Source organism: Bubalus kerabau, chromosome 11, assembly GCF_029407905.1.
Source record: "Bubalus kerabau isolate K-KA32 ecotype Philippines breed swamp buffalo chromosome 11, PCC_UOA_SB_1v2, whole genome shotgun sequence".
NCBI lineage: Eukaryota > Metazoa > Chordata > Mammalia > Artiodactyla > Bovidae > Bubalus > Bubalus kerabau.
The window spans coordinates 105,392,753-105,419,742 of record NC_073634.1 but is presented as its reverse complement, the minus strand read 5'-3'; the positions used below and the strand labels follow the sequence as shown (position 1 = coordinate 105,419,742).

At 53.2% G+C, this 26,990-nt stretch overlaps 1 protein-coding gene across 2 annotated transcripts in view; it reads right to left on the bottom strand.

Moving 5' to 3' along the window:
• Positions 1 to 26,990, bottom strand: part of CFAP77 (cilia and flagella associated protein 77) — a 150,469-nt gene continuing 123,479 nt past the window's right edge. Inside the window, exons 5-6 of one of the 2 annotated variants that reach the window (XM_055541484.1) lie at positions 24,334 to 24,435; positions 1 to 823 (exon numbers count right to left, since the gene is read on the bottom strand). In XM_055541484.1, coding sequence (XP_055397459.1) covers positions 701 to 823; positions 24,334 to 24,435 — 225 coding nt within the window. In that variant the 3' untranslated portion in view covers positions 1 to 700. Of the gene's footprint in view, positions 824 to 22,584; positions 22,722 to 24,333; positions 24,436 to 26,990 lie in introns of those variants that run through there. The other variant, XM_055541485.1, reaches the window with a different exon arrangement.

The window sequence follows — 26,990 nt, the reverse complement described above, 5'->3', positions numbered from 1 at the left end:
GATGACAAATAGCACTTTTAATTTAAAGTAGATCGGTATCTAATTTGTGGGGAGAAAGCAGAGGACCTGCAGAGAGCTGGAGGTAGGAAGGGCCCCAGTCTGGGTGCTTCCATCCCCAGAGGGCATTGTCTTTCAGGAGGTGGGAGGGGTGACCTTCCAAGATCAGTGTTGGTGGAGGTGACTTAGCCCTGAAGAGGTGAGGGCCCGCTCCAAGTAAGGAGCGTGGGCTCTTCCTGCCCTCAGGGGTCCCAGAGAGATAGTACTGCCACGGAGAGATACCAGGCATCCCCGAAAAGAGAAATTAAATCTGTTTGGAATACGAAATGAGGGCTTTCGAAGCATGACACTGTCACACTCTCTACAGCAAATACTTGGGTTGTTTTTAGTACTTGAGGACAGAGCCTTAGTCTGGAGCCTATAAAATCTGCCCTGAAACTTGAGTTTCTCTTATCAGCCTGGGGCTTGAGAAGCGAGGTAGAGTCCTGCTGGAGGAGGGGAGTCCCTAAGTGAGGGGTTGCTGGGGCTAAGGGGAGTGAGAGTGGCTAACTCTAAAGGGGGCTCTTAGCAAAAATAATTCATCTAAGACCCGAGTCCGAGGTCCTGGCCGAGGCAGAACCCGGAGCAATGGGGGAGTGTCTTGTGTGAGTTGGGGCAAGGCAGGCGACTCCTTCAGAGAATTTTCTACCGCGTCAGACAGGCTTTAGGGGTGGGTGTAGTTGCCCATCCTCAGGGTCCCCTGGCGCACAGCACACTCTTCCCGGTGGGCTTTGAAGGCTCTCTGGCGATCGGCCTCGGTGGGGAAGGTTGCGAGATGGGGGCCCACCTGCAGACAGAGGGAGAGCCAGTCAGCGGGCTTGAGTGCTCCAGGGCTCCCCCGGGGATGCCCCATCCTTCCACCTTTGATAATGAAAGTCTCTGTCAGAGGGAACCAAGTGGAGGGAAAGTGCTGTCCTGGTGTTCCAGGGTGAAGCTGGGGGGACCCACCGTGGGACAGGGAGGGGCGTCAGAGCAGAGCTGACCGGTGCCCGCGTTTTTCCTTCTGTCTTGTTTGTTGCCGAGACAACGTGCACTTGATAAATGTCACCTGCCGGTGATGGGGGTCACCAGGCAGTGGGACCTCTCAGCCAGCATCATCCTTCAAAGCTGATTCTCCACCATTAAAACCCCAAATGAACCACTCTCTCCAAGGGGGGCCTCCAGGCACAGTTGGAGCCCTGTCCGTCACTGTAAGACCATCTGACCCCCACCCCCATCCCCGCGGCTGACAGTTGGGCCAGAACCAGAGCCAGACCCGAGGTGTGGGGGCCTCTGCTGTTAAATGGTTGTGCAGTCAGTATTTTGACCAGTCTTTCCCTCTCGAGAAGTGGTGATGAGTGGAGACCCTTCTGTCTCCTAGGTCTGCTGCAGCACCTCCAAATATATGAGAATCCCCCCCAAATGGCATTTCTCTTCTACGGAGGCACGGGGTAGAAAGGGTTCATTCAGGCTTGCTTGTTGAGGCGTGCATCTGTTCATTCATTCATTCATTCAGGCCACACGTGTTAATCTCTGAGCACAGCTCTGTGCCAGGCACTGGGTCCCGCAGTGAATGAGGGGGACTCACTTTTCCTGGGCGGGGGTCGGGGTGGGGGCGGGGAAAAGATGTGGGTGATGGCTACAGCTGTTTCATGAGAGTCCGTGGAGTGGTTGGGGGCTGCGAGGAGCACAAAGAGATGGACTTGACCCTCCCTGGAGTCAGGGCCTCTCTGGGGAACAAAGGGGGCTTATAGGAGGAACTGGGGGTTCCATGGTAAGGGGGCTGCATGTGTGCTGGCCTTGGGGCCCCCCACAGCTCAGGGTCACGAGGGGACGTGGTGGTCCGGACGAAGGGTCCGCTGGAGCAGCTGAAGACTCTGCCGTGACTTCAGGATAAGGTGGGACCCACATGGCCAGCATGGCCACAGGTTCTCGTCAAGAGCCAGGCCAAGGGACCCCTCCCTGCAGGGGTTAGCTAAGACCACAGAGCTGAGAGAAAAGAGAAACAGAGAGCGGATGAAGAATTAAAGGAAACAGAGCGAAGGCAGGCCTTCCCAGGTGGCTCTAGCGGTAAAGAACCCACCCGCCTATGCAGGAGACGGAAGAGACACCCATTTTATCCCTGGGTCAGGAAGATCCCCTGGAGGAGGGCAGGGCAGCCCACGCCGGTATTCTTGCCGGAGAATCCCATGGACAAAGGAGTCCGGTGGGGTTGCAAAATGCTGGACACGACTGGAACAACTTAGCACTCGCAGACACAGAGGGGAGGCGGGAGGAACTTGCAGGGAATGTCTCTGTGCTCCGTGTCCCACACCCTGGTCCCCATTAGGACTCACCGTGGCCTGGGGACCCCCACCCCCGGGGGGAGGTCATGACTTTCACCAGAGCTTGACCTCCTTGCAGACCCCGTCAGCTCCCCCAGTCCAAGGTCTCGGTCACAGGTTAGGGTGGGACACCTCAGGTCCAGGGAGACGGTGAGTCAGGGTGCATGCAGAGCCTAGCGGGATCTAACTCCACTGTGTTCATTTTTACAGGTGAGGAAACTGAGGCCCAGAGCAGAGTTGGTCCAGGGCTGGCCCCAAAGGGAATCAGGGACAGAGAAGCTCTGCCTTAGCACTCCCCCCACCATGAGCCCCTGGGTACTAGGTTCTGGATTCCTTCTAGAATATTCTGCCATGGCTGCTGCTCTGGCAGCGTCTGAAGGGCACTGCAAAAACTTATTAGAAACTGGTAAAAAAAAAAAAATCAAATGGTGATGAGTAGATTGAGTTAGCTACTCCAGGACATAAATCTGCATCCCTTATTCTCGGGGCTGTGGGCCCTCTGGAGTCTCTGCAGAAAGCCATGACCTGCTCCTCTGGGAAAATATATGCCCACGAGTCCTAAGGAACAAATAGTGCAGGAGATGCATGGACATGCTTCTCCGGTCCCTCTGTGGACACTCGTGGCGGCATTTCCGGGAGCCGTCCCAGCTCCAGCCTCAGGCCTCCTGTTTCTGGGCCATGCATCAGGGTTGTTCTCCGGGCAGGGCCCAAGCCCAGGCCCAAAGCTCTGAGTCCCCCTGGGCGGGCCCTTCCCACCGTCACCAAAGGCCACTCAGGCCCAGGCTCAAGGCTTGGTTATCCATCTTAAATACAGCAGTGTCTACATGACGCACCACAATGCTGTTCTCAGCTTGGTCTCCAGTTTCAGAAAACTTACCAAGTGGCCTCACGGAAGGTACTGAGAAGAGAGAAGGTCCAATACTTCGTGCAGGACGGAAGTAGCTGTAAACAAAAGGCCTTTTCCAGGGTCTATCCTGTGTCCCCTCTGGCATGGGACAGGGGCTTGTAGACAGTGATATGTGTCTCCTGACACCCGTGCTTCCCAGAAGGCAGACAGAGACGCTCAGTAAGACCTCCTGGGCACCCCGGCCAATGGAGATGCCAAGCTGACCTCCGTGGTCATCTGTGGCATCCAGAGCGGCAATAGTCCTGACCCGGGGGGGCAGGCGCCAGCCATTCCTCACTGGGAAGCACAGCCCTGAAGTCCACGCATCCCTCTGGCTCTCGAAAGGACTGAATGGTGACCTCCCGGCCAAAGACACATCCACATTCTAACCCTGGGACCTGTGACTGTGACCATTATTTGTGAAAGGGGGCTTTCTAGATATAATTACAGATCTCGAGATGAGAATTACCCCGAGTATTTAGGTGGGCTCTGAATCTAATGACAGGCATCCTTGTAAGAGACAAAAGTCACAGGGAGAGGGGAAGGCCATGTGAAGACAGAGCCGTAGACTGGAGTGATGAGGCCAGAACTCGGGAACGCCAGAAGCCACCAGTGACTGATGGGGCGTGATGCTGATGGTGGGTGATGTTGATGGTGGGTGGTGGGTGGTGAGTGGTATTGATGGTGAGTGGTGCTGATGGTGGGTGGTGAGTGGTATTGATGGTGAGTGGTGCTGATGGTGGGTGGTGCTGATGGTGGGTGGTGAGTGGTATTGATGGTGAATGGTGCTGATGGTGGGTGGTGAGTGGTATTGATGGTGGGTGGTGCTGATGGTGGGTGGTGCTGATGGCGGTTGGTGAGTGGTATTGATGGTGGGTGGTGCTGATGGTGGGTGGTGAGTGGTATTGATGGTGGGTGGTGCTGATGGTGGGTGGTACTGATGATGGGTGGTGAGTGGTGCTGATGGTGGGTGGTGCTGATGGTGGGTGGTGAGTGGTGTTGATGGTGAGTGGTGCTGATGGTGGGTGGTGCTGATGGTGGGTGGTACTGATGATGGGTGGTGAGTGGTACTGATGGTGGGTGGTGCTGATGGTGGGTGGTGAGTGGTGCTGATGGTGGGTGGTGCTGATGGTGGGTGGTGAGTGGTGTTGATGGTGGGTGGTGCTGATGGTGGGTGGTATTGATGATGGGTGGTGCTGATGGTGGATGGTGCTGATGGTGGGTGGTGCTGATGGTGGGTGGTGAGTGGTATTGATGATGGGTGGTCCTGATGGTGGATGGTACTGACAGTGGCTGACGTGATTGTGTGCAGTGCTAGTGACAGGTGGCTTGGAACACTAGTCTCCGGAGTAGGTGACAGGAGGATCCATGTCCTAGGTGCTGCTCAGCTTAGAGGTAATCAGGTTAACATCAGCACACAAACAAAAGAGAAGCCCAGGGGAAGTTTTCTTTTTCCTTCCTTGGAAACTTTGTCAAGGAAGAAATATTCATTCATCCATCCATCAAAAAGTACTTATTAAGTACCTAAGTGCCAAGGACAGTGAAGTGCCACACCCTTTGTGCTTTGGTGTTCCTGCTTCCATGTCCCCCTGGTTTTCTACAGGGGTGTGTGGGGCACAAGAGGTTCGCCCCAGTGACTGACAACACGCTCTGACACCTACTGTGTTCTCAGCAGCACCGGGCTGACATGTGGGAGGCAGGCATTTAGTATGTGGTCCCTGCTGTTGAAGGATTCCCATTCCTGCTGGACTTTCTCGGAGTTAAGTTACTCATGGGACGGATGACTTCAGTCTTGCATGGGAGGGACCCAGGGGAGCACGGGTGAGTGTCCAGCCCCAGAGCCCTGTAAGGTGGGGTCTGCACCTGCCCTGTTCCCCAACGACCTCCAGTGCCTGGCATGGGGCCTGGCATTCAGGATGTGTTGAAACAAAGTTGAAAAGACCGAACAGATGAGTGGATGAGTGAAGAAAGGAAGGGGGTGAAATTCACCAGGCTTCAGGTGGTCAGGGAGGGCTTCTCAGGCCAGGTGGGACTTGACTATGGCCTGGGAGGATTGGGATGAGAGGGTTGGCAGGGGAATACAGCAGAGGAAATGGTGTCAGCAGAGGGAGAAGGTGAAAAATCAAAGGAGATGCTTAGTGGCTGGGGCTGGGGGACGCTCCAGAGAGCTCACTCAAGCAGAAGCTGACTCCCTGGCCCTCATGGGACTGTTATTTAGAAAGAGAAGTGAAAGGCACTCAGTTGTATCCAACACTTTGTGAACCCATGGACTGTAGCCCACCAGGCTTCTCTGTCTATGGAATCCTCCAGGCAAGAATGCTGGAGTGGGTTGCCTTTCCCCTTTTCAGGGGATCTCCCCGACCCAGGGATCGAAAGCCGGGTCTCCTGCATTGCAGGCAGATTCTTTACTGTCTGAACCACCAGGGGAGTCCACGAGACAGAAAGAGAAGAGAAGGGGCATATTCTGTACCCATGAAGTCCCCAGCTCCCGAAGCAGAATATGGAAGTTCACAGAGACGGGTGTTTCGGCTTTCAGAACACGAAGAAGCAAGTGCCCCTCTGCAGAATGTGCCCTGGAGACCAGCGACTGGGACCTTGGGCCCGTGGCTGTTTTGGTAACAGACCTGCTGTTTGCCAGGCGCAGTGCACTTATTTAACACAAGCCTCAGAGCATGCACTGTTGTCTCCATCTTACAGATGGGGAGCCAGGGGCCCCAGAAGGTTAGGTCACTCGCCCCAGGTCTCACAGAACCCCAGCGCCGTGGGGTCCTCCCGGCCCCAGATCCTCACCAAGAAACTCCACTCTCTTAACAAATGCCCAGGAAATGAGTCAAGGGAAAGGCCCTGCTGGACACCGGGCAGCTCCCATCCCACCCGCCTGCACACTCTCTCCTCCCAAAATAGCAGCTCCGCCAGAGATGAGGGTCCTAACCACAAGTCAGACCTCAAGCGCGTGTGGTCACGACCCCGCAGACCCCCGGAGTCAAAGGATGAAGAGCTGTGGAGCAAAGAATTCCTTCCGAGATGCTTCTAAATTAAGCCATCTGCAGTCTGTCTCCGCCTGGAGCTAAGAAACTGTAACGGCTTTGGCAGGAGACAGCTCTGCTGAATGGAGCTGAGTCACTCTCAGGTCAATGCAGGTAAATAAGAGGCGAGCGCCACTGGCCTGCCAGCAGCCCTGGGAGCAGGATGGGCAGGTTGGCGAAGGCACTGGTCCTGTTTGAATGGGGAGCATCTCAATACGTTGCTCAAATAAGGACCAGGTGCCTGCACTACACAGGACATCCTGGGGACGTGCTGGTGAACAAGGCCAGCCCACACGGACCCTGCGAGATGGCACAAGAGGCGGCCGCTAAATGCACGGTACATGTCATCATTTAATGGCAATTAGTAGCACTGTGGACTGGGGAATTCTAAGTCCATCTGGGGGCAGGAAGGTCTTTCTAGAGAGGACGAGGGAGCTATCCAGAAGAGGAAGGCAAAGATGTTCTAGATGAGAGGGACCAGCCCAAACCCTGAGCAAATGTGGCCAAACGGGAGAGAATGAAAGCCAGTGAGTGTGGCTGGGGGACACAGAGACAAGGCTGGGGAGGTGAGCAATTATCACCATCAAGCCTTAAAAATAGATTTGTTAGGGACCGCAATCCCCTGCCTGGATGATACCCTTTGCCTCTCTGCAACCAGATTGGAATAAAAGATTCCCAGAAACCTAGGGTTGGAAGAGACCTCAGAGATCGGTATCTCCAACTCTCCCATTATACAGATGGAAGAGCCAAGGCACAGAGGTGGGAAGTGATTCTCTCAGGGTCTCCGTGGTCCTGGGCAGAGCTGACACCAAGAGCCACTCCATCACCATTTCCTGAGGTCCCTGCCCCTGTCACTATGGGCCCCACTCTGCCCCAGGGGATCTGGATTCCTGGATCCCATTTCCCAATTCATTCGAAAGCCTCTGTGCTTTTCCGGTCTACTTGCAATGAATCAACTTTTCATCCGATTGATATCTTTAATTGTGCCTTTGACGTTCATTAATTTTGCTCTTGACTTTGTGGTTTCCTTCTTTGAAGTCTCTCTGTTGTTCTGTTTCCAGCGTCTAGAGTTGTCTGCTTAGCTGTAATTGCCTTTTAATCTTTCTCTTTTCCCCTAATATCAACATTTATAAAACATAGCATTGGCAACTATGTTTCCCTCTAAATTTTCTTTTATCTCATCTCACAAGTTTTGAGAATATTTACTTTTGTTTGATTCTCTTTTCATCTAATCTCCATCAAATTTCATTCGGATTTCTTCTTTCGTCCTGAAGTTATTTATAAATAGGGTTTTACATTTCCAGGCAAGTTCGTTAGTTACGTCTGTGACTGATTTTCTAATTTAATTTCTTTGGTGCCAAAGTGATCTGTGTGAATCAGACCCTTTGGTGTTTGTTGAGTTCTTATGCTTGTGTGCGGAGAAGGCAATGGCACCCCACTCCAGTACTCTTGCTTGGAAAATCCCATGGACGGAGGAGCCTGTTAGGCTGCAATCCATGGGGTCGCAAGAGTCGGACATGACTGAGTGACTTCACTTTCACTTTTCACTTTCTTGCATTGGAGAAGGAAATGGCAACCCACTCCATTGTTCTTGCCTGGAGAGTCCCAGGGATGGGGGAGCTTGGTGGGCTGCCGTCTATGGGGTTGAACAGAGTCGGCCACGACCGAAGTGACTTAGCATAGCATATGCTTGTGTGAAAAGTCGGATCCACTTTGGACGGAAAGTCACTATGCGGAATAAACTGGTGCCGTCATAGAGAAGGTGCCCACGTGACCTGGGTTAGGGGATAAGGTGTGACCATTGCCCCTTCATCTGCGTGCTCATTATTTCTCTTATTGAATAGTTACCGAGTACCCACTGTGTGCCAGGTGCTAGGAGTCAGGGAGAATTCAGATAGTCTCTGCTATCACAGAGCCAGGAAACTCGCAATAAAAATACAATCACACAACTGCTTATTTGCTTATAGTCGTGCTAACTATTAAAAGAAGTATCGTGACTTCCCTGCTGGTGCAGTGGCTAGGACTCCATGCTCCCAGTGAAGGGGGCCCAGGTTCTATCCCTGATCGGGGAACTAGATCTCACATGCTGCAACTAAGATCCAACTAAGAAAGAAAAGAACATAAGTAGGATGCCATTTATATGACAATTTCTAAACCTGCAAAATGATCCCCTGTGTTATTCAAGCCTGTGCATGAATCTAGTTAAATGGAAAGAAGTTGGAGGAAAGAATATGCCCAGAAGTCCTGCCTGGCCTCCCCTCTGGGAGGGAGAGGGGAGGACAGGGAAGCAGAGACAGCTTCGGTTTTATCTGTTCCCTTATTTGTCTTTCTAAGATGGAAACACGAGGGATGATTTTCAAGCTGCGTTTTGGAGAAGCAGCTTGGGGCCAGAAGTCTCTCCCTCCATACACCCACTATTTAGAGACTTATTTGCTGGTGATTTGTGTTGGATTCCATGTGAATCCTGAGTCCGGTCTCCAGGGTCATTACCAGCGGTGTGTGACTTTGGCTTGAGCCCCTGGTGGGAGGGGGCTAATCCTTGGGAACGACCTAGAGATTTTGATCACCACTGTCGAGTTCACAAATGGAGCAGCTTTCCCACAGTCCCCCCCCACCCTGACACATCCTCCTAAAAGGGGCAGAGGGGCCAGGCTGCTTTCCCAAACCCTCTCATGAGCCACACAACGATTCCCCAACTGGACACTAAAATCTCCAATGCCCAGTCTGGGGGCCAAGAAGTCCGGGTAGAATCTGAGAAGAAATAGCCGAGTTAACAACAGAAAAATCTCCCCAAGAACTAAAAAAAAAAAAAAAAAAAAATGACAGCTATAGAGATTTTAGTTTAGTTTTTTTTTTTTTAAGTGACAGCCGCTCAGGTGACTGGGAGAGAGATTTCGCTTTAAAAGATTGAGAGGCTGTCTCCTCTAATGAGAGGTACTTGAAAATTATGGATCAGTCCCAGGTCAGTAATTTCTGTCAAGCTCGGGCAGCTGGAGGTCAGAGGCCCCGTAGAAAACAAATCCATGTAGGATGTTGCTGGTGGAAGCGGTGGGTCCTGGACTCTGATGGAGCAGGTCTGCAGTGTAAGTAATTAACAAGGGCGGCAGTCTCTCCTGAGACATCTGGTCCCCTAAATTGTTATTCTACTACAGCTCTAATTTCTCTGCGGTCCAAAAATAGATGGAGCAAGGACACAGGACCTGACCCGCTCTGCTGACACATGCTGTGTTTTCAGAGAACAGCCAAACCTGGGCTTAGAAAACAAACTTCCTGCCTGCCTGCAAGACCTAACGTGGGACTGCGGGGGACCGTGTCAGGTGAAGGGGGAGGGCGTAAGGAGTCGGGACAGGGCATCGTCACTGAAAACAGAGGAGACTGATTCTCAGGATGGTTAAGACACTGGCTCAAGGAGCCCCAGCTACTACGTGGCAAAGCTGGACCCGGGAACCAGGTTTCTGCTCCACAGACTGTGAAGTTCTTGAGACTCAGTGGGGCAGAAGAAAAAGACAGTCATGCATTTGTCTTTGAGCAGGAGAATCGATTTGCTATTTCCAGAAGCCAAACAAAATCTCTAGATCATTCCCGAGGATTAGCTAAGGCTAGTCGGCAGCAGTTGAGATCAAAATTGAACAGTGAATCTGTTTGCCAGAGGTTGGTAGATAAATCATAGGGCAATCCCAAGGCAGGGTGTTTGAATTTTCCGAAAAACTCTGGGTTGGTGCCCATCTCTGCTCCTTCAGTGTCTAAGTTTAATAGGCTCCAGGTAAGTGAAACTCCAATACTTATAGCCACCTGATCCGAAGAGTCGACTCGTTGGGAAAGACCCTGATGCTGGGAAAGATTGAAGGCAAAAAGAGAAGGGGGCGGCAGAGGATGAGATGGTTAGATAGCATCACCAACTCACTGGACGTGAATTTGAGCAAATTCCAGGAGAAGATCCCCTGGAGGAGGGCATGGCAACCCGCTCCAGTATTCTTTCTTGGAGAATCCCATGGACAGAGGAGCCTGGCGGGCTACAGTCCAGGGTCACAGAGAGTCAGACACGACTGAGCGACTGAGCGACAACAACAATGAAAGTGAGAGGCACAGTATCTCACTGGGGAGGCTGAGGACACCCTGGACCCTCCCTCATCTGAGGCCATTTCTTGGGGCCCCATTATCACCCTGCTCGGGGCTCCAGAGACAGAATCTGGGCGATGAGCACTCATCTGACTCCAGTGGGCTGCTTTTCCCCAATTTTTAAAATAGCTTTATTGAGATATAAGGGCTTCCCTGGTGGCTCAGCAGTAAAGAATCCGCCTGCAATACAGGAGATGCAGACACAGCTTCGATCCCTGGATCGGGAAGATGCCCTGGAGAAGGAATGGTAACCCACTCCAGTATTCTTGCCTGGGAAATCCCATGGACAGAGGACCGGGTGGGCTACAGTCCATGGGCTCGCAAAAAGCTGGGCATAACTTAGTGACTAAACAACAATAACAATTGAGATATAATTCATACACCATAAAATTCACCCCAAGTATATAAATCTTTGCTGTTCACCTGAAACTAACATGAGCTTGTAAATCAGCTCTACTCAAATATAAAATAAAAATTAAATTTAAAAAATTTTAAAGAAAAAAATAAAGTTTTCTCCCAAAGAAGTATACACATCAATGATTTTTAGTATATTCATAGGGCTATGCAACCACCAGCACAATGTAAGTTTAGAATATTTTCATAATTCAAGAAACCTTGGACCCCGAGGAATTGCACCACATTTCCCTCCCTCCAGCCCCTGCAACAACAAATCTACTCTTTGTCTCTAGGCATTTGCCCATTCTGGATATTCCCTGATGATCAAGTCATACAGTACATGGTCTTTGGTGATCAGCTTCTTTTATTCAGCTAACATCCTCAAGTTTCCCCTATGCGGTAGCGTGGCAGTTTATTCAAATGGCCCCTCTAAGGCAGGGATGGCAAGTAGGCAGCACTCCCCATCATGATGTGGCCACATTTGGTCATAAAATATTCTCAGGCTAAATAGAGGCTCCTGAAAAAGTGTGCCGTGATTGATTAGCAAGGTCTGCCATGGGCACGGGCGGGAGAGTGCATCGTGGATTTGCTCTAAGAGATCGAAACAGGGTCTCGCATGGTAACAAGGAGGGGGCACAAAGACTCAGAACCCCTGGAGAAGACATCCATGTGTTCACCTGCCCTGAACTGTCTCTCTCCCTTTCGGGGCAACCTTGGGGCACCCTCACCCGGGATGGCCAGTGGGTAAGTTAGCAGGAGGGGAGAACACAGAGAATGAAAGAGAGGAGACGGAGGGACCAGCAGGAGGCTGGTGAAAGAGCCAGCATGGACTCCCCAGAGTCTTGTTATTTATAAAATGGGCCCCCCAACCCGCCTTGGGCGTAGGTGCAGGAGACAAATAAGGACTAACACATGCTCCATAGTCATCCCACAGGGGACATCCCACAGGGGACAGTGATACGTGCCACTTAGAAAAATTGCTTCTGCTTTTCAAAACCGTTAAACCTTCATTTAGGATGCAGAGGCCAGAATCGTGCTGGCCGTGGCTTTCCACGGGGCCTTTAAGTAGTGTAAGTTCCCGGTGATAAAGCCTTGAGTGTGGTTCTGAACTGTGCTCAGCACCACATCTGCCCCAGCCGGTCCTTTTGTCCGGCACGTCCATCACGGGCTGGGCCAGCTCCCGCAGCCTCTGGGAGTCCGCCTGCCTCGGGCTGCCTCTGCAGAAGCTCCATCTGGGAGGCCTGGAAGCCACCGAACTGTCCGGTCACCTTGGCTCTGCTTCCTGCCTTCTCTTTGAAAGTCCCCAGGAGAAGGGTGTCAGGCGGGGAGCTGGTGTGTGGGGGCCAAATGCAACTCGGGCAGAGAAAGCCCCTTTTCCCCATCTGCACCAGAGCCCCCTACACACACACGCACGCACGCACACGCACGCACACGCACACACAACCCAGGATGCAAATGATAACCGCAGAGCCATCACTTGTGAAGCTTGACAGAAAATAATGAGAAACACTAAATCTTTTATAAGGTCAACACTCGCCTTAGCCGAGCAGCTGTCAAACAAGAAAAGAATTTAGCGCCGGAGCCACGAAACTTCCATTGGCTCATTAAGCCCAACAGGGCCTGGGCCTGGCGTGGCGGAGGAGATGCGGGGCCTTTCCGTTTTGTGTCAGTAATTTGCGGCGGAGGAGGAAGAAGAAACAGCCCGCGCCAAAGGGGCCTGGGGGGTGGCTAGGGAATCGTTAGGACGCCGGGAGCGGCCCCGGCTCCTAATTGGAAGCATTGGGCATTATCAACGGAGGATTTGCCTCGGTTCCCTGACAGCTCGTGGGCCCAAAATGATCGCCCACTTGTCAGTGTAAAAGACCATTAAAAACAAACCATTTTGATTTAATTGGAGGCGGTGCACCGTGGGGCCAGGTGAGGCTGCTCGGTAGCCCGGCTCCCCCCAAGCTGCCGCCCCTCTCCCTCGGTGATGGGGCTGGGGGTGGAGGTAGGGGGGCTGGAGGCGAGCGTTTTCCAGACTTTTCTTCACCTTTCAAAAACTGTCTGAGAAAGGACTGAATGGGAGACGGAAAGAGCTTCACAGTGGCGGCGAGGGCTGTTTTCAATGGGGTTGTCAGCATGCACCGTGACAAGCAGAGCTGCCAGGAAGTGGGGGGGGGTCTCCCCTTGCCTTTTCAGAGTTCAGATGATGGGCGTCTGCTTGGCGCTCTTCTTCTGGGAGGTAGCCCAGAGGCATCTGGCTGGAGGGGGGTCAGCCTGCCGGGGTGGAGGGCTATCCCAGCTGGACAGGTTCACCCGCCCACCCAACTTAGACCTGTCAGGACATGGATGGTCACGGCGGGGTTCTAATCTGCAGTGGGCAGCAGAACTTTCTTTACTTTAATAGACTTCTTTTGTTTTAAACTCAAACGAAGGAGGGAGTTAGGGGAGGAGGCGATGTGCTGACGGAGAACCTTTGTGAACAGGGCAGGCCCCAGAGACCCGGGTGCTCACCCCATGGAGGCCGCGGCGGTGAGGATGCCTGGTTGAGAACTGCTCATCGTCTCAGAAGGAGGAGGCCGCTAGCTGCAGATACTGACCTAAACTCCCAATGGGTCCTCGCATCAGCACGGGGGCCTCCAAGCACACGGAGCATCTATCCGCTTGTAGCTTTCTGAGTCAGAGGGTAGACTCCCCGACGCCCTGGACTGTGTTTTCCATGTGGATACTCGGTACTGTGCGTGCTGTGGGTACTTGATAAATATTAATTGGCACCTGCCAGATCTCAGAGAGGGCTATATATTTGTGTATTAATCTCACCCCTCCTACCCCGGCCCCGCAAGCAGGGGTCTCATTTGCTGCCTACTGCTTCCCTGCCAAGACAACACGAGCAGACCATGCGGTGCTGGAGAGCATCTTCCCGAGGGCGAGGGGGGAGTCGCACCAGCCCACTTCTTCATAAACTTCTACTATTCATTGTGATGAAGGATCAAGCTGGGAGGAGACACCAGATCCCTGGCGAGCATCGAATTCCAGAGCTTCCGATTTTGCTGCTGAGTTTAGGCAGTGGGGATTCCTTAATTACTTTCTCTGGAAATTTACCTGACAATGCTTTCCCAGGTAGCGGCAAGGTGGTTATCCAGGCGCACGGTTCCTCGGTTGACAGACTCTTTGATTTTGTGCTCGGTTGCAAATTAAGTCCTTTGCTGAGCTGTCCACGCAGTGCCCATCAGCGCCTTATCGCTTATTCATATTGGCTGTTGAACAACTCCTGTGTTGCTGCCAGGGAAGCTGGGGACATACTCAGATGTGTGGTGTCCGTGGCTCACTGGGGTGGGGTACAGGCTTGGTGTTGTCTTTCCCCTTTTCTCCTTTTAGAATAATAAGCAGGAAGATTCTTCCAGTATATTTTAAGGAGGAACAGACTCTGTAGTTGAGAAGGCTGATCCTGTCAAGTCACAAACAGGAATTTAGAGTTAAGGGTTCATCAACTGGACAGCAAGGACGTTGATACCATATTCCAGATGCTGTTCCTGGGAAATGTCAATGGACAGGGGACCTTACTTGACTGCTAGGGGTGCCCTGTGGACATTCAACAAATCCTGGCTGGATTATTGGATGGACAGAGGGATGGATGGATAAATGGATGGATGGATGGATGGATGGATGGGCAGATGGATGGATGAATGGATGGTTGGACTGATGGATGGATAGATGGATTGTTGGACCAATGGATGGTTGGGTTAGGAGCCTGAGATAAGGCAACAGAGTCCTTAGAAAAGCCTCTGAGATTCAAACATCCTTAAAGATCCTCTCCATCTCCTTCAGCTAAACCTATAAGGAGAAGGGGGTTTTATTTTCTTCAATATTTGTACCCTCAGTTTTGTTCAAAAATATGTAGAAAGGCAGTTCCAGTCGACAAATCCTCTGTGATGGTGGACAGAAGTAGAGAAAGTAAGCTGCGTGGCAGACATCATGGCATTCAGGTGACCCATGGTCCCTGCAACACAGGGTCTCACCTTCTGACATTCGGAACTCTGCCTGGAGGAACAATCCAGAACCAGGACATCAGTGACAAAGCAGTATCTTACTCCAGGTATTTGCAGGGCTGTTACTTAGAAGGGGAGGCAGATGGCTCCATGGGGTTCCAAAAGGAGAGACACGACCTGGAGGTGGAAGGAGGTACAAGCGGGCAGAGCTTCGAGTGAACTTGCAAAGGAAGCTGCTGTGGACTGAAGTGGGTCCCTCTAAAATGCGTGTGTGAAGCCCAGCCCCACAGGGTGATGGCATTGAGAGGTGGTTAAGTTTAGATGAGGTCATGAGGATGGGCACCCCATGATGGGATTAGCGCCCTTTTAGGAAGAGATGCTGGAGTGCTTGGGTCACAGTGAGAAGGCGGCTGTCCATAAGCCAGGAAGAGAGGCTCATCAGATCCTGTCCGTGCTGGCACCTTGATTTCCAACTTCCAACCGCCAGAAATAAATATCCATTGCTTAAGCCACCCAGCCTACGGTATTTTTGTAGTAGTGTTCTGAGCAGATTAAGACAGACATCCAGGGACTTCCCTGGAGGTCTGGTGGTTAGGATTCATGCTTCCACTGCAGGGGGCACAGGTTTGATCTCTGGTCAGGGAACTAAGATCCTGCATACTGTGCAACATCACCAAAAAAAAAAAAAGACAGACATTCATAAACCTTACGGCTATTTAATAAACAACAGCCTGCCTCCAATGGGACGTTCCTTTTGAACCCCTGGCCTGCTTTATGTCAAACATATGAAAGGGCACTGCCTGACTTGGTAAATATGCGCTTAGAACACATCTGTGTAGGAGGAGATGACACTGACCCAGGGAGCTGGGGAGCTACTTACTGAAAATGCAGGCTTGGCAGCTACTCCAGACCCACTGGATTGGGGGCCCTGGGCTGGGGGTGGACCTGGAATCTGCATTTTAAACCTCTCGGAGGACTCCAGGCACAGCCAAGTTTGAGAACTGTTTTTCTAGAAGAGCAGATGGCAAAGCCCTGTCCTACCCAGAGACGCGACTGCTCCGTGACCTTGCCCCAGCCAGGCCCCTGCCACGTGCTGTCCATGCACAGTTGCATCTGATTCTGCTGTGATCCCCACTTTACAGATGCAGAGGCCGAGGCAGGCTGGGTTCTGGAGCACCAGCGTAGTTTCCAAGCCCCCTGGGTTCAGCCCTGCTGCCGGGCTCCGTCTCTGCCTTGCATCATTTGATACAACAAGCTTGAGCCCCCATCAATGGGCTCTTTCCTCTTTAGCCTTGGGTCCAAGCTGCAATTTAAAAAATGCTCAGGGGCTTTGTCAAGGTCTAAAGTCTATCAGGGCAGTGGGAAGTTTTGTTTATTGTGAGGGCTTCAATCAGCCAGAGCAGGGCCAGCCATGACCCTCTGGACACCTATAAACACCTGAGTTCCTGACTACCCTTTGCTTTCATTCCCAGGTCCTGCGTTTGGCCCTCACTGGTCCCTGACCTCAGTTGCAGGTCCTTAGTATTTATCAGCCCTTCCAGGGCCTGAGACCTGGAGGTAGCGGGCCAGAGGGCTCAGCCACCACCTGCCACTTTTTAACAGTGGCCACTGAAGCCTCCAAGCTTTGGTTTCCTCATCTCTGAGATGGCGTGACTTATCCCTGTCACGTAGGGTTGCTGTGAACATTGACACAACACAAGACCGTCCTTCAGAGCGCTCGGGGGAGCCCCTCGGCGGCTCTTGAAATGTGTGAGCTGTTGGTGAGGCTTTCTGCTGTCCTCTGGGAGCCCCATCTTCTTGGATGTCCTTCCCGCCATGCCTCCAGCCAGTGGACTTTGGTCAAACTACCCACGTTGTCTGCACCATGGAGGCATCATCTCCCAGGATCCCTTTGAGCAGAGGAAAGGAAGAGGCCACATAAAACATCACCATTGTGTCACTTCCTGCCCGATGCATTGTGTTCTCTGATGTCCACGAACTTGGCATCTCCCAGGGTAACCAGGGAGGCTGTGCTTTTTGCTTGCGGCTCGTGGATACGAGGATACCAGCCTCTGCATTCATCCTGCCTGCACTGTTGACAAACCTCAGTTTGAATGAACCCCGAATTATCTGAGTAGGTGATTTGATGTTGTTTATCTGCGAGACCCTCCTGCTGGCCACATGCCAGGCGGCTAGGACCCCCATCACGCCCACAGCCCTGGTGCCAAGTGACAGAAGCTGACAAGTGGGGACGTGCAGAATCGAGGGATTCGTGGGAGACGGGGAAGGAGTCCTTCCAGAGGGGGCAGATGTTAACCTGAACGCCCTCTCAAACCCAGGGAGATTCTCTTTAGATCGCGGAGGATGGATTCTCTCGGGGATGAGCTGGAAGAAGAAACCGGGGACCTGGAAAGTCTTATCAACTCCCAAAACTCAACATGAGATTCTAGCCATCTCCAGAGATTAGATGTATATACCTGATGTCAAAACAGGCTGGTCTTAGTCTATTTTCCAGCTGATTTTCAACATGAAATGGCAACCATCTTACGGAAAAACCTGAAGGAACTTTTCAGCCAACCCAGTATTTTGGCCACCCAATGGGGGAGGGCGGAAGTGCCTCCTGGATTAAATTGCAAATTCCTGGGTGCTGGAAAGATTACAGGGACAGCCGGGCTGGGGGAGGGGGGGATCCCCAGGTTTCAGGGCTGTTTCTGGTGCGCGTGCCAGCTCCTGCCTCCCCTACAACGCCTGCCACCTCCTTCCACGACCCGGGCGCACCCAGACTTCGAGATTTCTCCAGCAGCACCAGAAATGTTGCCTCTGTCTCCCCTGGCCCGCCCCCCTCGCCCAGCCTCCTCTTCCCCTCTTGCCCGCGTTCTCAGAGCTTCGGCTCACCGTGATTTCAGCAGCAGTGTCAACTTGTGAGCAGGTGCCTAAAAATTCTGCCTCTCTGAGGTGCCGGATTATGTAAAACCAATTAAGCCCCTGCCTTTATTCCTTCGGCGAGTCAGCCTTCCCGCATACTGATCTGATTTATGATGGAGCGGGGCGGCGGGGTGGGGGGTGGAATCTGTATTTAGGGAAGACTTGTCAAGAGCATCAGGGCCTCTGAATCATTCTTCCCCTTGCCCCATCTCCCCGCATGTGACATATTCCATCCCTGCTCTCAGTGCCCTACACGGCACCCTGAGATGATTCTTATTCCAACGCGACAGCGAGGCAGGGTTCTTAAAATACATCCCTGGTGCAGGGGCCTCGGGGAGGGCCAGTCCACCTGGAGTCTGTCCTTCCTGGAGGAGTGACTTTGGGGCTGGAGATGCCCGTTCAGAGAATGGTCCATCTTTATTTGAACGGTGCAGGCTCTCTGGAAAGAGGGCGGCTGTGGGGTGGACGGGCTGAGAGGCTGCTCTGGGGCTTTAACAGAGAGTTAACCTTCCAGCCTGCTATGATTTCTAAGAGAGCTTAAAGGTGGGAAAGAAAATCCTTTTCTTAGATTCAGCAGCTTCCACTAATCAGCTGCATCTCTTGGTGTCACTGCTTGGCTGACTGCTGATTTTTTTTTTTCCTTCCTCGCTGTCTCCTGTTCTATTAGGGAGTCAGGGGCCCAGGAGACCCGAGGCAGGGTTAGTCTTCCACAAAGAGAGGAGTCTGATCCCAGCGTTCAGAGCACAGGAGCTTGTAAATCAAACTGTTAGCTTAATAGCTTGGGCCATTATTCTAAAGCAGTGGGGCTGAAACCGAAAGCCAAATGAAAATATAGTCAATTTGTTCATACTTTAGTGACTGAATGACTATGTAATGTCGGTGGGGTATCGGGGCTGTAGAGGGCTTGGTGGGGGAGAGGCGGAGGGTTCAGGTTGAAGCAGAGACCCCGAGATGCTTGGGCAAATCCCCCTCTAGAGTGGATCTTGGCAATTATAACACAGACTTAGCCACAGAGGTCCAGACTCCACAAGTCAGCCGCCTTCTTGGCTGGGGGAGAGTGCCGGCGTCTGACCTTCAGGCCTGAGGGAAACTGCTTAGGGGAGACCGGGCTTCACCGGGAACTCTGGGAGCGCTCCGTGAGCCGTGGGGAGGAACACGGCCGAAAGGGGCTTGAGCACAGGGACAGGCACCCCGGGGAAGGATGTAGAGTCCTCACCCATTAAAAGCATTTTAAAAATTATTTTATTATTCCCATTGCTATTTTATTTATTTTCATTTTTTTGGCCTTGCCATGTGGTCTGTGGGATCTTAGTTCCTTGACCAGAGATCAAACCCGTGCCCCCTGCATTGGAAGCGAGGAGTCTTAACCACTAGCCCACCAGGGAAGTCCCTAAAAAACATTAAGAAAAAACCTAACTGGCTTTGTAAAAGTTACATGTACTCACTATAAAAATGGAAACTGCAGGAAAGAGAGTCTGAGAAAATCAAACAGCCTCCAGCTCACCCCAGGAATTCGCTGCTGCCACTCGGGGCCCCCCTCCCGGACATCTGTTCTGGAGCACCGACCCCACGTGACGGATGGGTGCCTCCATTCAGACAGGGTCACATAAGACAGGTTCTTTCCCCCAATAATATGTAGGCCAAGCAGAACTAAACCAGGGAAATATGATTAAAATGCCAATAAGTACAGGCTAAAGTCAATATTTTCAGTGGTGGACTTGCCTGGTGGTCCAGTGATAAGAATCCACCTGCCAATGCGGGGGACACAGGGTCCAATCCTTGACCCGGGAGGACCCTGCACGTCACAGGACAGCCGAGCCCAGGCGCCACGACTACTGAGCCCACGAACGCTCTAGAGCCCGTGCTTGGAAACAAAAGGAGACGACAGAGCGAGAAGCCCACTCCCGGCAACTAGAGAGTCGCACCCACCCTGGTCGCCACAACTAGAGAAAGCCCGCACAACAGCGAAGACCCAGCACAGCCAAACATAAATAAAATGTGTTAAAGTGTTTTCAGTGGCTGCGTAATAAAGTGACACTGTACATTGTCTCGTAATATCTGCGTAACGTGTCCCAACATATACTTAAGCCATTGCTGGGCCTGGGACGTCTCCAGCCTCTCACCATCGCTGTCAGGACCACCATAAATATAGGGGGCACCCCACGCCTTTGTCTTTGGTCCTTTATCATTGGTAGTCTTTTTGTAAAAGGGGATAAAACTGTCTGTTTTTCTTGATTTAATACCAGGAGACCAGAGAATATATGGTTCAGATTGGGTCACTTTTGAGAGCAGAGGGGCACTTGTTAATAATTCTGCCTCCCAACAGGCCCCAGGGAGGGCTGTCCTGGGGAGCCAGACCCCCTCCCCGCCCAGGGACACCCAGGGAGGCTTCCACAAAAGGCCGGAGAACAGGCTGGGCCGACTGGAGCGTGCATGGTGTTGGAGCTTTTGTTATGGGGGGTCATCCCCACCCCCAGACTTGAGGCTGCCAACCCAGGTTGACATCCCCCCAGCATTTCAGGCTGAGAGAGTTGGACGCCCAGGGCTGGAACTTCTCCAAATTTCCCCATCTAGCTGTCCACCTGCACAGTTACCTGTCTCCACCAGCCGTCTGTCCACTTTACTCTTTGCCTGTCGCCAGCAGCCCTGTGGAGGCATATTGTCAGCGCTGAGAACAGGGTCTGACACAAAGGCGCTCAGGGATGAGGTTTGTAAATGAATGAATGAGTGAACGAGTGAATGAGTGATCACCAGGACCATCCTCGTGGCAGCTGCCATTTATTGGCGGCTTGATAAGGGTCGGGTGCTCTGCTAAACACTGCACGTGTTCCCATCAAACCCTCCCAGCAGCTCTGCCGACAGGCACAGGCCCATTTTACAGAAGAGGAAACGGGACCTTGGACAGGTCAAGCCACGTGCCAGGTCGGGAGTGGCAGGGTCACCACCCGGCGCAGGTCTGGCCGACCCTGGAGTCGCGCGCACACAAACATACTGCACTGCCCCCGTCTTCCGCTCTGCTGGCCCCCAGTGCACCTCGTGGAGGGCAGGGACAGCCCGGCCAGCAGGAACAGAAGGTGCAGGCTCCAAGCCCAGCAGTCCCCCCACTCAGGGACGAGGCGATGAATTCATGTCCCTTCCCGAGAATGAGGGCCTGTCCCAGTTCACCCCAGTTTGGGGTCTGCAGCCTCCGCAAGCCCCGTGCTTCCTGCCATGTGGCTGCTTGGTCCTGAAAGCTGGGGTTGGAAGAGACCCTTAAGAACCAGTGCCCCACCACCCCATTTTCAGGTGGGGAAACTGAGGCCCAGGGAGGGCCAGCCACTGGCCCAGGCCCGGGGCCTGGCTGGCGGCTCGTCATGAGCATCCTGGCAGAGAGGCCACTCGCCAGCTGTCGGCCGACCCTCCCTCTGGGCACTGGCCGTCGCGTGGCAACTGCTGGCTGCACAGCCCAGGAGGTAGCGCTGGAAACCGTGTGTCCAAAAAGGGAGCCCCACCGAGGGGTGCTTCTGCTCTGCTCCCTCCGTGGTCCCTCCGGGCTCAGACGGGAGGGGCCCCGAGTGGCACCCGGTGGGGACGGGTGGGTAGAAAGCCAGCTCGCTCCGCACTGACCCGGCCCGGGAGCGCCCGCGCCCTGCCTGCTGCTTTTCCGTGTGAAAGGTGTTTAATTATTTCTGACAGAGTTCAGCGTCGACATCTGTTCGCGAGCGGGGAGAGTCCATTTAGGTTATCCATCACCGTGACAGATTCCACTTTTTTGGAAGCGCCTTTTCCTTTCATAATGGGGCCGGGTGGGGAAGGGGGGCAGGCGGATCAGCACAGACACGAGGCACAAAGACCCTCCTGGGGCCCCGACAACATCCAGAGCCCCCTCCCTGCCCCAAGGGAGGAGCGGCTCTAGCCACGACTGGCCCTTGTGGATCCAGACCCCGCCGGTGGCTGCCGGGCTGGTGGGTACTGGGACATTTAAGTTGGGAAGGGGGTCTCACAGGGTCTGTGAAAGGCTATTCAATTCTTCTGTCCTCCTGGGCGGTACTGGACATTCATTCATTCATCCAATCCTTTATTCATTCTTCCCACAAACACTTACCTGTTGGGTGTCAGGGCTTTCTTGGTGGCTCCAATGGTAAAGAATCCACCTGCCAATGCAGGAGATGTAGGAGACCCACGTTCAACTTCTGGGTGGGGAAGATCCCCTGGAGGAGGAAGTGGCAACCCAGTCCAGTGTTCTTGCCTGGGAAATCCCATGGACAGAGGAGCTTGGTGGACTACAGTCCATGAGGTCACAAAAGAGTCAGACACAACTGAGTGACTAACATTGAAAATGTTAGTTACTGTTGGGTGTCAGGCCCCATGCTGGGCTCCTGGGACACAGTGGGGACGCAACAGACATGTCCTTGTGGGCTCACACTGGGGAAGATGGATATTGAACAACGAGTGGCCCAGTTAATGAATGAATTGCAGTGCAGCTAAGTGCCTCAAAGGGGCAGAAAAGAGCCCATTGGTATCAAAGAGGGGACCTGCCAGGGTGGGACTGGAAAGTGAAGGATAGTGTCCTCAGGAGGCATCACTGCCCAGCCACCAGAGAAGAGGCCCTGGATCAAGTAGGAACCCCTTTCTCTCAGGGCAAGTTCCTTCCCCTCTCTGAGCCTCAGTCTCCTCATCTGTAGAATGGACATATTCTATGAGATAATGCATGTCTGGCACTTGGGACACAGTAGAAGCTCAGGAAGTACTTTTCACCGGTGGTATTTCCCAGTAGGGAGGGGGCTGAGTGTCTTGGCAGTGGCGGCAGCACCCTGGGGCTCTTGGCTCCTCTGCAGGGCTGTCCTGGCTGGTGCCCAAGGACCAGCCCTGCTAAGATTCCTGTGGCTGAACTTCATGGCCCATGAGCCTCCCCGGGGAAGAAGAGAAAACACCCGGTAAGCTCAGGCGCTTGCATTTTATTCTACTTCTTGTTATTTCAATGGCACAGTGGATGGTGCCTTTGACCTCGGGCCTGGTGGTTAGAGGGACCTGGGTTCCGGGTCCAGCCACTTGAAAATGAACACCATCTCTGCCAGTCCTCCGCAGAACTCAGGTAAGGCTGCTATGTGAAATAATATGTGTAAATGACTCAGCATGGATACAGGGCTGGCATCACAGGTAGGTGGCCCTGTTCCTAACGGGTTTTTATAACAACAGTCTTAAGATCAGAAGAGACCTGTGCTCAGTTGAGTCAAATCCCCTCTCTTAGACTCATTGGAAAAGACCCTGATGCTGGGAAAGATTGAAGGTAGGAGAAGGGGGCAACAGATGATGAGATGGTTGGATGGAATCATCGACTCAATGGACATGAGTTTGATCAAACTCCGGGAGTTGGTGATGGTCAGGGAAGCCTGGCGTGTTGCAGTCCATGGGGTAGTAGAGAATCGGATACAACTGAGTGATTAAAGAAGAAGAAATAGAAACTCATTTATTTCTGGATTTCTGCTCCTGCTCTGGGCCAGGCTGTGGGGGTACCTGCAGGTGAGACAGGGCTCCTGACACAGGGGAATCTGTGTTACTTGGGTGGGGCGTGTTGGACAGGGAAAGGGGCCCTTTCCTTGCCCCAGCAGGGTCAGGGGAGACCACCTGAGCCCTTTGTCCATTGCCTTGGGAGCTATGTGTGTGCTAAGTCACTCAGTCGTGTCTGACTCTTTGCTGCCCCCTGGACTGTAGCCAGCCAGTCTCCTCGGTCCATGGAATTCTCCAGACAAGAATACTGGAGTGGGTAACCATTCCCTTCTCCAGGGATCTTCCTGACCCAGAGATCGAATCCAGGTCTCCTGCATTTGCAGGCGGCTTCTTTACCATCTGAGCCACCAGGGAAACCCCTAGGAACTACAGGTAGATTTTAAATCAGAGACGAGGGGCTGAGAGGGGCTGGGGTTGGCATTGTAGAGCAGAGTGCCAGCAGGTTATCTCGTGCCCGGGGAGCTGTGGGTCCCATCCCTCCCTGGGCAGGGTCCCCAGGATGTCTGTCCCCCCACCCCACCACGGACATCGAATGTCAGGAAAATCAGAAAAAGAAGAGTGAATGAGGAAAGGCAACAGAAAGAGGGGCCAGAAAGGAGGCTGTGGGCCAAACGCCCGAGTGTGGAGACGGGGCAGGAGGGATGAGGGCGAAAAGGAAAGACCCTGGGGGAGGCGATGGGCACTGCCCAGGCTGGCCAGGGAGTGGCAACAGGCCAGCGGCACACCCTGCTCCCCTGCGCTGTGCTCGGCCCTGCCCGTGTGTGCGGCGACAGCCCGGACTGATGGGCAGCGGGGTGAATGGCCACTGACATATGCTGATGGCGGCCACTTGGGCAGGACATGGGCGCCGCATCAAGGGCGGCCGGCAGGCCTCACTGGCAGCCTGTTCAGTTGCATTAGGCTCAGGAAGGCACGGGCCCCTTCATTGTCTAAATTGCAGTTTAACTCAAACAAGCGGCCGGGCCTGGTCTGGCCAGGAACGTGGCCTTGTGTGGCTGTCTTCCCGGGGCCAGGGTGTCCCTGGTGGCACTTAGGAAGGGCTCCAACAGGTTAGCTCTTCCTGGCATTGCTGTTGTTGTGGTCACTGTTGTGCCAGTCGAGGGGTAGAAGCCCACGGAAGCCCCTGTCTAGAGGACAGGTAAAGAACAGGAAGCGGGGGCATCCGCTGGGTGCGGGCAGGGGCAGTTGGTGGCAGGACTGACCTTCTGGAAGTGGGGCATGTGCCAGAGGGTGTCCAGCCCCACGGGCGGCTTGTACTTCCTCAGCTGACTGCTCCGGGTCTCGTAGAGCTTCCCAAGGATCACCTGCAGGTCAGAGAAAGGCCGAGGCCTGGTGGTGACCGGCTCCTGCAGAGGCCGGAGCCATGACGAAGGGGCTGGGATTCCTGCTGGGGCAGCCCCGTGGGGCACTTTCCCCCTGGTTCCGGCCCTTCTCCCAGTCTGATTTCAGGGCACCTGTACCCCTGGCCTTGCCTGGGACCAGGTGGACTCAGGGAGGGGACCATGGGGCTGCTGAGAGCGTGCTGTTTTGGTTTCTGGTTCGACCCTAGAACTCTCTGGGTTCTGGAAGGCAGCTGCCTCAAGGGAAGGGAAGTGTCCTCCTTAGCTAAGACAGCCCTGGTGGTTACTAGGGATGCCACCAGGTCTGAACGAATGAATGATTTGACGGGGCTGTTGCCATTTATGGGAAGCAGGTCCTCAGCATTGTCTGCTCGTGGAAAAGCAAGGACTCCTTTGAGAGGACGAATTAGAGGGCTCAGTGGAGAGCCCTTGAGGTCTCTGTGGGTGGGATTTCAGAGCCGCAGAGGCTGTCCAGCTCCTCCTAAGCTTCACCCCCCGTACCCATGAACAGATGCTGCGAGCCTATGGTGAGGGACCCGTAGCTCACGGGGTCTGCTGTGGACTGAACTGTGTCCCCTCCAAATCTGTATGGTGAAGCCCTAGCCCTAAGTTGGGACCGTTATTTGGAGCTGGGCCTTTAAGGAGGTGACTAAGGCTCAGTGACGTCAGAGGATGGGGCTGTAATCCAACAGGACAGATGTCCTTACACGAAGCAGAAGGGTGTCCATACAGGAAAGGCCCTGTGAGGACGGGGTGAGAAGGCGGCCGTCTTCAGGCCGAGGAGAGAGGCCTCCAGGGCCACCGGCGCTGCCACCCCCACCTTGGACTTCCAGCCTCCAGGATTTCTGTGGTTCAAGCCACCCAGTCTATCATACGGTGTCACGGTCACCCCAGCAGACTCACCCAAGGTCCCCGGCCCCCAGGTGCAGGATCAGAGGGGGACTCTGATTCAATGTGTGCCCCTGGGGAACTCCATGCACAGTCAGACCTTAGCTCACACCTGTGACCTTGTCAGAACTCAAAACCTCCTAGGGGAGTTAGCAGGTAAATAGGGGGCTCTTGTTTATACCTAGAGCTAGAGAGTTGGAGCTCCACACCTGGAGTGGATGAGCTGGACGATGCGCTGGTACCCAAGTGACCCAAAGAGCATGGGGCACTGCAGAAAGGGGCATGAGAGAGTGACACGGGTCAGACGGTGCAGCCAACAAATAAAAGCTGACCTGAATTTAACCGAAGATGCCACCACCCTATCGAACCCCTTTTATTTTACTTTTTTTTTAAGATAGCATCTCTTTATTTTATTGATTTATTTTTTGGCCGAGCCATGCGGCATGTGGGATCTTAGTTCCCTGACTAGGGATCAAACCAGGGTCCCCTGCATTGGGAGCATGGAGCCCTAACCACTGGACTGGCAGGGAACCCCTTTTATTGACTTATTTTGTTAATCAATTATATTAATTTTATTTAATGTGTCTGTGGATAACTTCTGAGCCCTTTGGATCAACTCTCCCCTCTGCTTCCTAGAACAGCAGCTTTGAATATTCATCTCAAACCAAAGCTGAGAGGCTGCCCTCGCCAGGGCTTAATGACCCGGGCTTCAGAATTAGGAGGATGAAAGTGAGTCTTAGCACCTTTCTCAACCTCAGTGTCCGCTGCAGGAAATGGGGTACAGATGCCTAGCAAACAGGTTCTTATAGGATTTGCTGAGTTAGCTTTGAGCAGAGTGTCTGGTCCTAGACAATTGCTCACTAAATGGAAGAAGCCAGTTTCCAAGAATTTCGTTTGGGGTCATCACTGTCCAAAACCCAGGACATCCTGAGCTGCTAAGAGACCAGTTTCTCCTAAGATGGGAGCAATCTGACCTTGTAAATCAACCATCCCATCAACCCTAACAGACTGTGTGTCCGCCCCTCAGTGTTTTGAGGGTCTGGGTATTTGTAGCCCTTTGATAGAAAGCATCACAGCCACAGAGAATCTTGGAACAGAAGAACTCTGTGGTTGGTTTGACAAGTGCTTTTTGAGTACTTACTATGTCCTGTGAAAGTGTTAGTCACTCAGTCGTGTCTGACTCTGCAACCCTGTGGACTATAGCCCGCCAGGCTCCTCTGTCCATGGAATTCTCCAGGCAAGAATATTGGAGTGGGTGGCCATTTCCTTCTCCAGGGGATCCTCCCGACCCAGCAATCAAACTCAGGTCTCCTGCATCGCAGGTGGATTCTTTACCTTCTGAGCCACCAGGGAAGCCCCCTTCTATGTCCTGGGAAGCCCCGACTATGTGCCGGGCCCTCATTCAACCTGACCCCTTTTTTTGCCCATCAAGGTCATTGGGACCCCAGTTTGGATGGCATCACTGACTCAACGGACATGAGTTTGAGCAAACTCTGGGAGACAGTGAAGGACAGGGAAACCTGGTGTACTACGGTCTATGGGGTTGCAAAGAGTCAGACACGACTGAGAGACTGAACAGCAACAACCAAAGCGGCTATTCACTCAAAGCCACAACCCCCTGGGCTGGCACC